The sequence below is a fragment of the Chrysemys picta genome, chromosome 9, assembly GCF_011386835.1.
Source record: "Chrysemys picta bellii isolate R12L10 chromosome 9, ASM1138683v2, whole genome shotgun sequence".
NCBI classification, from domain to species: domain Eukaryota; kingdom Metazoa; phylum Chordata; order Testudines; family Emydidae; genus Chrysemys; species Chrysemys picta.
In genome coordinates this window covers 34,990,807-35,005,412 of record NC_088799.1, presented here as the reverse complement: position 1 = coordinate 35,005,412, position 14,606 = coordinate 34,990,807, and the positions used below count along the sequence as shown (strand labels likewise).

The following is a 14,606-nucleotide window of genomic DNA, read 5'->3' as shown; positions in this document are numbered from 1 at the left end:
TCATGTGGGGGCATTTGTTTTGTTTTTTTACTCTACTTCACGTCAGCTCAGAAATTGCTTTTTGAAGAATCCTGGCCCCCATCAGGATGAGTATTCTCATCCCAAAGGTTCTTAAATGAAAGACAGGAGCCAAGTAAACTCAGCCACCATCCCACTTCCTCTCTACTCCTGTTCCCCTTTTTGTTTTCACTCTCCCCATGACTTACCTCTGATTCTTACCATCTCAGTCAGAAAGTTCCAAAGGAGACCCTCCTCCCACTGAGTGGAGAGCCTTTTGATTTCTTTCCATTTTAGCTTAGCTGATCTTGCCGCTGAGACACCTTGCCAGCATCATGCTGATTCCTCCATGCCAGTGTCCTCAGCTGATACTGAACACCATTTCCCAACTGCTTTCAAACTAAAGGAGGGGATGAGACCAACCTGCAGGGAAGTGGAGCAGATCAGGCATGCCAGAGAAGTGGGTGTTCCTAGCAGAAGCACATAAGGCCAGTTAGAACTACTGAGAATCCTGAACCAGCACCTCTTAGCAACCAAAATCAATTTCTGTTTTATGCTATGGTGCTCCTCTGAAATCTGGCCAATCCTTAAGGTGTAAGCTTCCCAAGACTTAGCCGGTTCCCTAAGGGTTAACAAAAGGCATAGAATAAAGGAGCATTTTTTGCCTCTTACAAGAAAATGTATCTTGTATTGGAATCTACATTATTTATGCAACTAAGAGCAGCAACTCATACCGTTTTGGATTGCTATTGTACTTTTGGAAAATTTCAATAAAACAACAAATGCTGCAAAAGGTATATAGCTGGGCCTCGATTTACACTATGGTTATGATCTTGAAAAAACACCGTGCAAATAGAAATCGCTTAAAAAGATACCACGGGTCTATGGGAAATAAGGGTTTTGGTTCCAGGCTCTCAAGATGACCTCCCTAATTTATCCAATACAGGTTTTATTAAAAAATTTTAATGAAATTTTAACTTGCTACTAACCTTTACTGATGTTGAGGATGAACTTGATATGATGATAATGCTGATGCTGTTTAAGTCAGAATGCCGACGGTTAATCTGGAGTGTCTGGGGAGGCCGGGGAGTGTGAAGCAGTGCCTTAGCCAGGACAGGACACTTGGGTGGGTCCCGACTTCAGGTGGGTGGGCATTGATGGGGGTGGGGATGGAAGGCAGGAAGGATCGGGGCCTCCTCCCCTGACCCCCTCAGCCGGCCTTGTGGGGGTCGATGGACACTCTGGTCAGGGGCCCCCACACCCCAGTCGTGCACCCAAGGAGCAGGGTCAGGGTGCGGGGGCTCACCCCTCTCCACCAGCCCGGTGCTCCTCCCAGGGTCAGGGCATGGGGACTTGCCCCATTCTGCCTGCCCAGCACTCCAGCCGGGGAGAAGGGTCGGGGCACAGGGGCTTACCCCACTCCACCCAGCGCTCCAGCCGGGGAGTGGGTTCGGGGTGCAGGGGCTTGCCTGCTCCCCAGCTGGAATGCTAGGTGGGTGGAGTGGGGTTCCAGGGGCCCCCCCAATGCGCACCTGGGGCATGCGGGGGTGCAGAGTGTCCATCGCCCCCTGCAAGGCCAGCTGCAGGGGGTTAGGGGAAGCAGCCTCCCTCCTGCCTCCCCTCTCCTACCGAGGGCTACCTTATGTCCAGATTTCCCCGGACATGTCCGGCTTTTCGGTCTATAAATAGCTGTCCGGGGGGGATTTTTAAAAATCTAAAAATGTCCGGGATTTCCCCCCGGTCAGCTATTTATAGACAGAAAAGCGGCGGCCAAGCGCCGCTGGGCAGCCAAAGCCCCTTCCCGGCTCCCCCCATCCCCTGCAGCCTTACCACGCCATCCGGCCCTGCAGCTGTCTTCCCCCTCCTCCCCTCCCCTGAACGCTCCGCCCACCTGCTTCTCCCCCTCCCCTGCTTCCCACGAAGGTCTGAAAAGAAGCAGGGGCAGGTGGGAGGCCGCAGCAGGTAAGCTGGGGCGGGGGGGCACGAGGAGGAGAGCTCCGGGGAGGCGCAGCCCTGGCCGAGCGGCTCCCTCCGGCCCGGGCCAAACTGCGCCCGGCGACCCCAGCGGCTCCAGCCTGGCTCGGGCTCCAGGGCGGCGGCCCCGGTTCCGGCTGAGCGCGCCAGCCCGGCGCTGACCGAGCACCCCCGGCTCAGGCCCCAGCAGCACCGGCTCGGGCCCCAGCAGCGCCGCCCCGGTTCCAGCCGAGCGCACCGGCCCAGCCTCGGCTGAGTACCTCCGGCCCGGCCCCAAGCCCCGCAACCCTGGTCGGAGCTCCGGCCGGAGCACAGCCCGATTCCTGGGCTCTTTAAAGCCGGCCCTGGTCAGGGGACAGGGAGAGGGGGTTGGATGGGTCGGGAGTTCGGAGAGGGGGCTTTCGGGGGGGGGGGTAGGGGTGTGGAGAGGGGTTGGGACAGTCAGGGATGGAGCAGGGGGGGTTAGATGGGTCTGGGGTTCTGGGGGGGGCTGTCGGGGACAGGGGTGTGGAGAGGGGTTGAGGCAGGCAGGGAGCAGAGGGGGTTGGATAGGTTGGGAGTTCTGGGGGTCCTGTCGGGGTGGGGAGCAGTTGGATAGGGCATGGGAGTCCCGGGGGTCTGTCTGGGGGCGGGGGTGTGAATATGGGGTGGGGGTGTGGATAATGGTCGGGGCAGTCAGGGGACAGGTAGGGTCGTAGGGGGGCAGTGAGGGGACAAGAAGCAGGGCGGCTTAGATAGGGGGTGGGATCCTAGGGGGCAGTTACTGGCAGGGGTCCCTGGAGGGGGCAGTCAGGGGACAAGGAGCGGGGGGGGGTTGGAGGTTCTGAGGGGGGCAATCGGGGTGGGAAGTGGGAGGGAGTGGATGGGGGTGGGGCAGGGGTGGGGCTAGAACGGGGCTCCTCCCCCCCATGTCCCCTTTTTTCCTTGTGGAAATATGGTAACTCTACTCCTACCCCTGTCATTGCCCACCCACCCACACAAAGTCAGGGCCCACCCAAGTGTCCCATCCTGGCTACGCCATTGATCTGCGCATCTTGGTGACCGCGCCACACCATGTAAAAGAGAATCCATACCGTGTACAAAAATAAAGGGCCACAATTAATTTACCATGCATAACTGAAACCATGCAAAAAAACCCGTGTAAATCGAGGCCTGACTGTTACAAAATTAACAATAATATTAACACAATCTATTGTGAAAATTAAAACGTTCTACATATAGCTACTATTTTTATATCATCTTCCTAATTTATTTGATGCAAAATCTGGTGACAGAAATGTTATAGAATTCTGACTTTAAAGCATTTGATTCTATAGAAAACTATGCCACAGTATCTGCTGTTATGAAGCTGCACTCAGGTGTTGTTTGTCTGGCTGATTGTTTTTGTTTTGTTTGTTTTTTGTCATTGGTAATTGTGTATATGTAGAATAATTATTGTTATATTAACATATATATATTCTTGTGTATACAACACAGGACGTCAAGGTGTAAAAGGCCTACCAGGCCATTGTGGAAATCCAGGCATAGTTGGACCAGTTGGTCCAAAAGGAGACAAAGGATTTCAAGGACAAAGAGGTACAGTGAAGCAGACATAGCTCTTTGTGTCCCATCATGCTGACTGAAGCTGCAGATAAGTTGGACTCCATTCTGGGGATCCTTCCATTCAGATACAAATTACATTATGACACCCTCACTCAGGCTTAGATTCAGCAAAGCACTTATGCACATGCTTAACTTTAAACACATGAATAGTCCCACTAAAATCATCTCTTTTCAGATCTCATTTGAAAACATCCCTTTCCTCCCTTGGTTATGCTGCTTAACTTCTCTCTCCCTCTGTGATTGACAATGTTTGTTTGTTTATTTAGAAGTCCATGTCCATCACCAATCACCAAGGCTCCTTACTTTTTATATAAACAGTCAATTATAGAACAGCAAATTGGACCTGCTTGTTTTTAAGTCATTCACCATAAAATGTTTTTACATTTACCCATCTCCTGCAAAGGAAACCATGTTTTTTAGCACTGTGCATTTTAGAAGAATGCTATATAGAATCAAATTGCATTGTATTTTATAACTAATATTGTTTTATTTGTTCCACACAAAAGCTATTCATGTACCTTTTGAACGTATTTAAAACATGTATCGGTTTTGTACAATATCTATTTGTATAATGTACGTGAAATTATCAAATTTCTCAAGTTAGGTGAGAATTTTAAAATGTAGTTTTTGTAGAAAGATACATGTAGATATATGTGGGACGATAGCTTGATCCAGGAGAGACAGTGTATTCTAGTGGCTCAGACATTCACGTGGGAGTTCCAGATTCTATTCCTGACTCTCCTACTATGTTACCTTCCACGGGTCATTTCACATCTCTTTGCCTTCCAAGCTTTTGTCTGTCTTGTCTCTTTAGAGTGCAAGCTCTTTGGGACAGGGGTTGTTTGTCTGTTGGGAACTCTAGATGCTACTGGAAGGCAGATAATAACAATATTTAAGTTGTTGAACTATTTAAAATTTTGTTTCCGGATGGGTTCAGTCACTTCAGAAACAAATCAGAGACATACTGTTTAAAGAGTAATAGGATAAAATTATGTATGTTTTGGTGTGGTGTTGATTTGTTTTGTTTTGTTTTGTTTTACAGGATCTCCTGGGCTTATTGGCTTTCCAGGAGTACAGGGCCTACCTGGTTCCCCAGGTATTTCAATACCTGGTCCAACAAGAAGAGGCTTCATCTTTACCCGGCACAGCCAGTCAACAAAGATTCCTTCATGCCCATCTGGGACAGCTCAGATCTACAGTGGTTATTCTCTTCTCTTTGTACAAGGAAATGAGCAAGCACATGGCCAAGACCTTGGTACCATCTTAGAAAGAATTTTTTAAAACTATTTTCTATAAAACCCATGGCCACCTTACTGAATAGGGCAATGAGCCTAAACTAGTGACGAGAAAGGCAAATGTGCAGTAAATATCTCATCATTTACCTGAAATGAAAATATCAGTCAGAGATACTAATCTCCACTGTACACTAAGGGCTAGATAGTGCTCATGCAACCAGTCCCATAAAAGGGGAAGTAAGTAGCTCTACCACCTCAAGAGAGACCCAGGGAAGAAATCATGGCTCAGGGAGATAGTTCCTTCCCAGCATCCCTGTCTCCTTTGCTCCCCTTGGCCATTCAGTATCAGGGACTAGGTGAAGGATATTATTGCAGAATTAATCAAAAGAAATAATTCCTTGCTTTCAACAGATTTTGTTCTTAGCCCCCATGCTATTTTAATGTAGCCTCTTTGTATTTAATCATCAGAGTCCCTTACTTATGGTACTACTGTACAGAGAAGTGGCTTCTTTTCTTTACATGCTCTATCTGTATTTATTCTTAGTGCTGTAGTTTGGATCTTATCACTGTTCCATTTGTTATGCTAAATATCTCTCATAGCTTTCACAAGGCTGCCATCCTATGTCTTTCAGGGACAGTTGGTAGCTGCCTGCAGCGATTTACCACCATGCCATTTTTATTCTGTAACACCAATGACGTTTGCAGTTTTGCTTCTCGCAATGACTATTCATACTGGCTGTCAACTGCAGCACCAATGCCAGAAGACATGGCACCAATCTCTGGCAGAGCCTTACAGCCCTATATTAGCAGGTATGAGTTTAATAACTTCAGCCCCTCTTCCGACCTACACAGATAACTTCATTTATTTTGAACAGCAAAATGCCAAGTACAGATGAGTTAAGCTTTCAAAATGAAAAAATATTAAAAAATACTATGCCAGTAGCTAACAAATTAACTAGACTTGCAATAACAATCTCTCTCTGTGAACAGAAGAATTTGCAAGGCTCCAGTAGAAATATTTCAAACTCCTCCATTCACAGTTCTGTAATACGATCTTGTTTTTTCCGGGCAGCCTGCCTGTCTTAGCCAATACAAGCTCTGAATTCAGCCACCTGGATATTTGATCATGTTTGAATATGTGTTTGATATGTGGTACCAAAGTCCAAAATGGTGAATAATTTAGATCTAACCTAAATGAGAAAATATCAAGAAGACCCCGAAACCAAAACTGAGACGTTCATTTAAAGAGATAAGATGGGTGGGGTAATATCTTTTATTGGACCAACTGCTGTTGGTGAGAGAGACAAGCTTTCAAACTACACAAAACTCTTCTTCAGACCTGGGAAAGGTACTCGGGATGTCACAGCTAAATACAAGGTAAAACAGATGGTTTAGCTTCCAACAGATTGTAATAAGCCATGGCTTTTTACACAGTCTGAAACTCACTTACCTTCCTTTTTTGTCCTATGACTGCAGGGGTGTTAATGGGCCACTTCAATTTAAATAATTTCTTAGAATATGTGTTAACTAATTATACTAGACAATTTTGTATTTAGCTCTGACATCCCTGAATACCTTTCCCTGACCTGAAGAAGAGCTCTGTGTAGGTCGAAAGCTTGTCTCTTACACTAACAGAAGTTGGTCCAATACAAGATATTACCTCACCCAACTTGTCTCTCTAATAGCCTGGGACAAACATGGCTACTGCAAATGTTCATTTAAACATTCAGTTATCCTAGTTAAAGCTACGGTATGTTTAATTTGCATAACTGGCATAAGAAAGACAACCCAAAATCTCACTGACCCTGATGATATTAAGTAGCAATAGTTACATAATGATCAGCTGCTCCATGTGCAGGTGTATTAGGGCCCAGATCAGCGGGCAGTGATCGATCCAGCAGGGGTCAATTATAGACGCAATAAATCGACCGCTGAGCGCTCTTCTGTCAACTCCGGTACTCCACCGGAACGAGGAGCGCAAGTGGAGTCGACGGCAGAGCATCAGCTGTTGACTTATTGCAGTCAAGACACCGCGGTAAGTAGATCTAAGTATGTCGACTCCAGCTACGCTATTCACATAGCTGAAGTTGCGTATCTTAGGGTACGTCTACAATACCCGCCGGATCGGCGGGTATTGATCGATCTATCAGAGATCGATTTATCGCGTCTAGTGTAGATGCGATAAATCGATCCCTGATCGCTCTGCCGTCGACTCTGGAACTCCACCACGGCGAGAGGCAGAAGCGGAGTCGACGGGGGAGAGGCAGCCGTCGATCCCGCGCCGCGAGGACATGAAGTAAGTGATTCTAAGTTGATCTAAGATACGTCGACTTCAGCTATGCTATTCTCGTAGCTGAAGTTGCATATCTTAGATTGATTCCCCCTCCCCAGTGTAGACCAGGCCTTAGATCAACCCCACACGGCAGTGTAGACAAGCTCTTAGATTTGGACAGGCTAAAAGGAAACACTTCATTTCAACATTAGGAATGTGTTGTCTTCTTACAGTTGAATTTACTTTAATGAACATATACTGGAATAAACCATAGTTACTGTGATCAGTGCAGGAAAATTAGAGACTGAGGGCTTGTCTACACTACCGCATAGAGTCGATCTAAGATACGCAACTTCAGCTATGTGAATAGCGTAGCTGGAGTTGACATACTTAGATCTACTTACCATGGTGTCTTCACTGCGGTAGGTCGACAGCTGACGCTCTGCCGTCAGCTCTGCTTGCGCTCCTCGTTCCGGTGGAGTACCGGAGTCGACAGAAGAGTACTCAGCAGTCAATTTATTGTGCCCCCCGCTGGATCACTCACCGCCCGCCGATCCGGTGGGTAGTATAGACAAGCCCTAAAGCTGAGAATTCTTGTGCACAATGTCCCAAGGTAGTTATGCGGTGTAGGGTCTCATTTTACATCCTTTATCCTGTTTACAGACCCATCTTCAAGACTCTATCACCATAGTATTTGGGAAAAGAACAGGAGTACTTGTGGCACCTTAGAGACTAACAAATTTATTAGAGCATAAGCTTTCGTGGACTACAGCCCACTTCTTCTTCTTTGTTAGTCTCTAAGGTGCCACAAGTACTCCTGTTCTTTTTGCGGATACAGACTAACACGGCTGCTACTCTGAAACCTGTCATAGTATTTGGGGACCTCCTGCACCTGTAGGGCCAGATTTTCCACAGCCACTTTGTACCATACCACCCATGTAATCTGCCCCTAAAGCCATCTTCACTGGACCAGGGAGAATCACACTATTGTATGCACAGATGATTCTTGAGAGATGTATAGCTGACAACAGATCTCTGTCCTTGGGGGGGAGGGATAGCTCAGTGGTTTGAGCATTTGCCTGCTAAACCCAGGGTTGTAAGTTCAATCCTTGAGGGGGCCATTTAGGGATCTGGGGCAAAATCAGTACTTGGTCCTGCTAGTGAAGGTAGGGGGCTGGACTTGATTACCTTTCAAGGTCCCTTCCAGTTCTAGGAGATGGGATATCTCCATTAATTTATTTTATTTATTTAGTTACAGAATCAGAGTTTGAGAAAAAGAGAATGTGGCTGGAAGAAATGGGGCATGGCTGTGGTGCTCCTGTACTGTGTCAGTCCTCAGCTGCATTTTTGGTCCCATATGGCCTTTTTCAGCCTAGCCTAAGTTAGAGAAGCGCTCAGGCAACTTTAAAACATCAGCAGCACTGCACAGAGCATCATAAGGCCAGAGGGTGTAAAAGCAAGCTTTAGATCAACATGCACCCCACCCCCCTTTGCAGCACTCCGTGCAGTTCAGTCACACCCCAAGATTTGGTCTATATTCCTTCGTTAGTGGATGAAACAGATTTTTCTAATCGTGGCAAATAAAGTTGCCGAGTATTCCAGGGTAAAAATATATAACACCACAAGCAGTGAGTATCTAAAGCAAGCAAGTTTTAACCTTTCATTTCAGTAATGGCAGCATTAGGATGATTAAAGTGTTCTAGGGCTAATCTCCTTGCCTCACCAATTCCTTGCAGTGGATGGAAATTGTAAAGTCATGTATTTTGGATAGTCTAGTACCTGACAGCTGGTTACCAGTTTACCTGTTTCCATGGGGGCAATGTTATGAGTGCAAATTCCAAAATTCAGACCAATGCTTGTAATGGGATGGGAATTGTATATAAATGTCTGGAATAATTCACCCAATATTTATGTGTTTCGTATTACAGATGTATTGTTTGTGAAGGACCAGCAGTGGTAATAGCAGTTCACAGCCAAACAACTGCAATTCCTTTATGTCCTCAAGGCTGGATATCTCTCTGGAAGGGTTTTTCCTTTGTTATGGTAAGGGGAAAATAGACAAAAAATACTCACTGGGTGCTGCTAACAGAGTTTGGAAAGCTAACGCGTTCTTCTACCTGAAAAGAACTCTCCCTATTTCTGTCCTCTCAGTATTTCTGGCATTTGCCCATAGGTTTTTTTGTTTTGTTTTAAGAATGCCATAATGTTCTCTCTTTTTTTGGCTAAAAACAGGCAAGACTCTTATTAATCCTTTTGACTTTCATGCTAATGGCAGAAGCTCCAGAACAACCAGCTACAGGAAGGGTCTCGGATCTATCTAAGCAATAGGTGCCAGCCTCTAGAAGAAAAGGGGAAGTAGTGAAAGGAGAACTTTGGGATTCTGGTTACTGTGGACAGATGAAAAGTAAATGAACTGTGTTTTTTCATAACTGTCTAGACTACAACAAAAACAGGTGTCATCGATGGTGCAGCTGAACTCTTCCTAAATACAGTTGCAGAGCAAGTGTAGCTGAGGGCAAAACATATTCAACACCATTTTAGAAACTAGAGTTATAGCCTTAACAATACCAGGCAGTGTTAATGTAAATCAAACGTAAGGGCCAAACTCCACTGAAAATCCATAATCTGGTTAAAAATTGTGTGCTGATTGCAGAGCAGGACAGCAGCAACATAAACCCCGTCAAGGGGGAGAGCACATCCCATTTATGAAATTTGGAGAAGATCCTCTGTGACTTACCATGGAGAGGGATGGGTAAGGGGGTAGGTGTGTGTCCATATTGGAGGGTGGGGGGGATCATCATACAACCTTTCCTACTCCTCCGAATCCTTATACCCTACATTAGCAGCTGTGGATGACTGACCGAGACTAAAAATTCCATCCTTCTGCTCCACATCCTTTTCACGTGGAGTAACACCCTTTTACATGGAGAGTGGGGTTTGCTGTTTTCCCAGGATTTGTCCCTAAGTAATGTAAAGCTGCTTCAAGAAGAAAGGAAAGAAAGATAGCTTGTTTCTAGGGTGTGGTTACGACCGTGTGCTGATTTTAAACATGCAGATTTTTATCAACTGCAAGAGGTTTCCATCCAAAGTGTTCTACTGTAAAGGGTCATTTTATGGGCATTTCTACCAGCACATTTTCCACTGCAGATAAGAAAAGTTCCTTCTCCGCTTTCTATGAAGAGAGAAGCAATCAGTGCAAGGGAAAACAATGCACAGATTAAAATTGGAGAAATGGCTCATTTGAAATCAGGTTACTATGGTCCTTAACTAAGCAGGTGCCAAACCTCTTCCAGGGAATTTCCATCTTTGTCCTGGGAGCTGGTTCTCATGACCTCTCACCTGACAGAGAAAAACACCTTTGCAGGGATTAGAGAAATACCACAAAGTCCTTTGAATTGTCCTAAAGCTTCTGTACTGGACTTCATTACAAGGTAGTAAATTGTATTAATGTCAAAATACCACCATCCCAAAATATAATCCATCATTCAGTAAAATTAATCTGTGCTGATTGTTGTTTTAGCTCGGCTGCACAATGGTACTTTGCTAGAATGCTACTTCACACAGTGCTTTTTAGAAAGATATTTCTTGCATTCTGTTCAGTAAAAGGTGTTTAGCAGATGTTCATTAAAGATAGTTTTGTGGTTACAGTACACAAGTGCCGGTTCAGAAGCCTCTGGCCAAGCATTGGCATCACCTGGATCCTGCTTGGAAGAATTCCGTGCCATTCCATTCATAGAATGTCATGGTAGAGGGACATGCAACTACTACACAAATTCCTACAGCTTCTGGCTGGCTTCACTAGATCCAAGAAGAATGTTCAGGTAACCTTTGCTTTCCCAGTGACTCAGCTATGACCCGTTGCCTTCATCCACACCAGCCACCGTTGCTGCAGGTCCAGGGGTAGCATAGGAGCCATTAACTTAGCTGTACATTATCTGAACATCCTGTGAGTCATTCTTGCGAGGGTGGCTAAGTTGGCTTTAGGGTCATTTTGCAGTGTTGGAACAGCACAAAGGGGCCTAACAGAGGATCAAAGCCTTAATTTCTTTAAATCTCAGCCTTCCCAAAACAAGTCTTTTAAATGCATCGGGAAATATTCACCACTAATATAAGCAGGTGCAATTCCATTATCTTCAGCGGTTTCCTTTGCTTATGTCAATGGTGAATTTTCTAGAGAGCAGCAAGTAAGCCAAAGCGCACTGGAACTTCTCGATCCTGATTCTATACTGATTTCCACCCTATACAATCCCGACAATTTCAGTGGGATTTCCAAGGTGTATATTAGTGCAGAATTTGGCTCCTTCATGCTAAATTTCGATATGGGGAAAAGTGAGTATTTTCCAAGTTCATATATCCCAGAAAGCTTTTTATATTTCTTCCTACAACCATAAACAGCACTGATGTTTCAAGAATGTGTCCTTTATAATCCCTCCATCTTTTCTTGGCATGTACTTTATGCCTTGTGGTCATCTTGTACACATTCAGGGGCAACCCTACACACATGCATTGTGTGTTGCTGTACATATCCCTATGCTCTTGAGGGCTGCACTGTCAGCATATGCTCACTGTATACTAACACACATTTCATTCTTCAAGGCAGCTAATGGTCATGCCCCAGTCTTGTCAGTTGATGCAACGCTGACAGACCCTGGTCGTCGTCGGTCGGGATCAAATCTGGGACTTCTGGAGTTTAGTGCATGAGTCTCTACCACATGAGCTAAAAGCCAACTGGCTGTTAGCTAAGGCTGTAGAGGAGACTCATTTTCTCTCTCTCTCTCTCTAAGTGGTCTTGATGCTACTAGATGGGACAGAACACCACAACCAGGAGATGTGTGGGTTACATTGACATTACCTTTCACCTCTTGCTTAAGGAGATGAGAACCGATTTTTAAAAATAGGGGAATCTAAAGCTTTGATCCAAAACCCAATATAAAGACTTGGTCTTTGGATTAGACCCTAACAGTCTAGATAACAATGATGGGATTGTGGTACTTTACCTCACTTACTCTGGCTCAAAATCAGTACTTAGTGTAAAAAGCAACAGAGGGTCCTGTGGCACCTTTGAGACTAACAGAAGTATTGGGAGCATAAGCTTTCCACGAAAGCTTATGCTCCCAATACTTCTGTTAGTCTCAAAGGTGCCACAGGACCCTCTGTTGCTTTTTACAGATTCAGACTAACATGGCTACCCCTCTGATATTTAGTGTAGGGAGTCCTTGTGATACATGCCCTGGTGAGGCTGGCTAAGAGCTATGTGAGAGCTGGGGTGATGGGGACAGAGACAAGAGTGCAAATATAGAAAACTCCCACCACCTCACTCCTATTTTAAAAAGAAAAGTACATGTGTTATTCTCTTTCTTTTAGGAAGCCTTTACCACAGATTTTAAAAGCAGGGGAATTGGAAAACGTCATCAGTCGCTGTCAGGTCTGCATGAAGAGAGACAGAAATTCTTGACAGAGCATCAAACTTTGATTTTATTGCAAAGAATAGCCTAACTCTCCAGAATGTGCATTTATTAAAGCCAAACTGTTTCTGGACAATGAGCTCTAAAATGCTAGTGCAGCATTTTGATTTTCTTTTTTCTAAACAAATTGCAAAGCACTTTTTTGGAGAAGGCTGTTGTAATGGCAGTACTACAGATCTTCATCTTCTGAACTGTGAGGCAAGGTGGATGATGTAATCTTTTATTGAACCAACTTCTCTGGGTGAGAAAAAAAGCGTCTGGGATTTAGGTGGACCGTAGAGTTAAGTCCGTGACTTAAGAGCTTCCATGGCATTCCTAAGTGAACGCAAACCTTCAGTTATAAGTCTGTTTTTAAAAATGCACTGCAAAAAGAAACACAAAATCTACACCTTTTATAAAGTATTTGAAACATTAAATATTTGTCATGAACATCTGCAGAAATAAAACCTCCTATTCCATCTAGTCAGGTGAAAGTATCTTAAAATAAAAGATTTGTTATGAGTGATAGTCAAATGGTCAAATAGTCAACTCTGAGCACTGATTTACACCAGTGAATTCAACTGTAAATGGATTTAAATACCTGATAAGCACTTTCTATAAATTAAATGACTAAAACTGTAGCTCTGAATATTTTGGTATTTATGATATTGTACATGCAGCACTATTTAAAATTTTAATGTTGACATTTAAAAAGTTAATAACTTTTAATACTTGCACACAACTATCAGAATTCCAGTTCAATTATTTAATTTTATAGATAAAGCATAATTAATTTGACAAGTTTAATAAATGCATCATTTTAAATGTAGGGTCTAGAAGTCAGCTGAAGGATCTAGAAGTCAGTTGAAGTAAGAAAGATTTCTCATTGAGGCCTATTTTTTGCAAGTAAAATATTTTATATTTATTTATTAAAATATTTCCAGTATGTTTGTATTAATACTCGAATTTTCTCTGTTAATATAACTAGAAACAGTTTTCCCCATATGTAACATGCCAGGGTCATCTGCTTAAGCTAATTTAAACACAGCATTTACATTAATTGAATTAATATTAAAGATTTTTATTTCCTTAAATAGATTGCAGTATCTCTGTTTGCAAAACACAATTCAAAATATTACACTTTATAAAATACTCTCAGCAGATGCATGTTGCTGATAAGAGGGCATTGTGAGGTGTAAAAGTCTTTCCTTCAAATCTGCTTATATCTTCAAGTGTGACAATCACATGTCATGTTTTTTTCCCTGAGTCCTAAATTCTGCTGTAAATACAGGAAAATACCCACCATTTCTTTTGAAAACTGTTCACTATTAGGGTGAGGATAAACTCAGCATCAACAGATGCACATGAAGGCATTATATCAGTTTCTGAGTCCCTCTGAGAGCATACTTGTAAAATCCAGACCTTAAGTCCATCAGAGTTAAGACCACTGGAGATGCACAGTAGGGTATGAAATATAGTGTAACGTGTATATTACCTGGATTATTACAAAGTTTTAAACTCAGCAGTAAAAGATGGCGAATGTAGTCTAGCAGTTAGAGCATGAGATGAAGTCAGGTAATCAGGGTTTTGTTTCCAGGTCTGGACTCTGCCACTCACTTACTGTGTGGCCCTGGACAAGTCACGTTGGCTAAAATATTTTGGGCAGCTTCAGACTCTTCATAAGTGATGAGCACTCGCAGCTCCCATTAACTGCAACTGGAGATGAAAGTGTTCAGCACCTCTGAAAATCAAACCCAGCAGGTTTTAAATTGGGCACCCACAATCAAAGGCCATATTTTTAAAATGTTGGCCTTAAAAATATCTTTATGCCTCACTTTCCTATCACTCAGCATTGTGAATATTAGCTAGCTAATGTCTGTAAAGTGCTTTGAGAGCCTTGGGGAAAAGGTGCTAAAGAAGTGCAAAGTGTTAATATATTGTATTAAAAGAATGCAAGTGGCACTATGGGCAATCAGAAATAATGAGCAAATAATCAAAAAGACGGGAAAAGAAATCCTTTCACTAAACGCAACCAAATAAGTAACTCTGACTGTATAGGGAAAAGTTAATTAAACTTATTTC

The 14,606-nt window shown here is 43.9% G+C and overlaps 1 protein-coding gene across 5 annotated transcripts in view; it reads left to right on the top strand.

Annotated features, from left to right (window-relative positions):
* Positions 1–13,618, top strand: part of COL4A3 (collagen type IV alpha 3 chain) — a 119,769-nt gene extending 106,151 nt beyond the window's left edge. For 3 of the 5 annotated variants that reach the window (XM_065558004.1, XM_005282580.5, XM_065558005.1), the window contains exons 47-52: positions 3,448–3,546; positions 4,616–4,828; positions 5,441–5,618; positions 9,009–9,123; positions 10,729–10,901; positions 12,445–13,618. In XM_065558004.1, coding sequence (XP_065414076.1) covers positions 3,448–3,546; positions 4,616–4,828; positions 5,441–5,618; positions 9,009–9,123; positions 10,729–10,901; positions 12,445–12,535 — 869 coding nt within the window. In that variant the 3' untranslated portion in view covers positions 12,536–13,618. Of the gene's footprint in view, positions 1–3,447; positions 3,547–4,615; positions 4,829–5,440; positions 5,619–9,008; positions 9,124–9,355; positions 9,485–10,714; positions 10,902–12,444 lie in introns of all 5 variants that reach the window. The other 2 variants (XR_010590654.1, XR_010590653.1) reach the window with 2 other exon arrangements.
* The last annotated feature ends 988 nt before the right edge of the window (positions 13,619–14,606 follow it).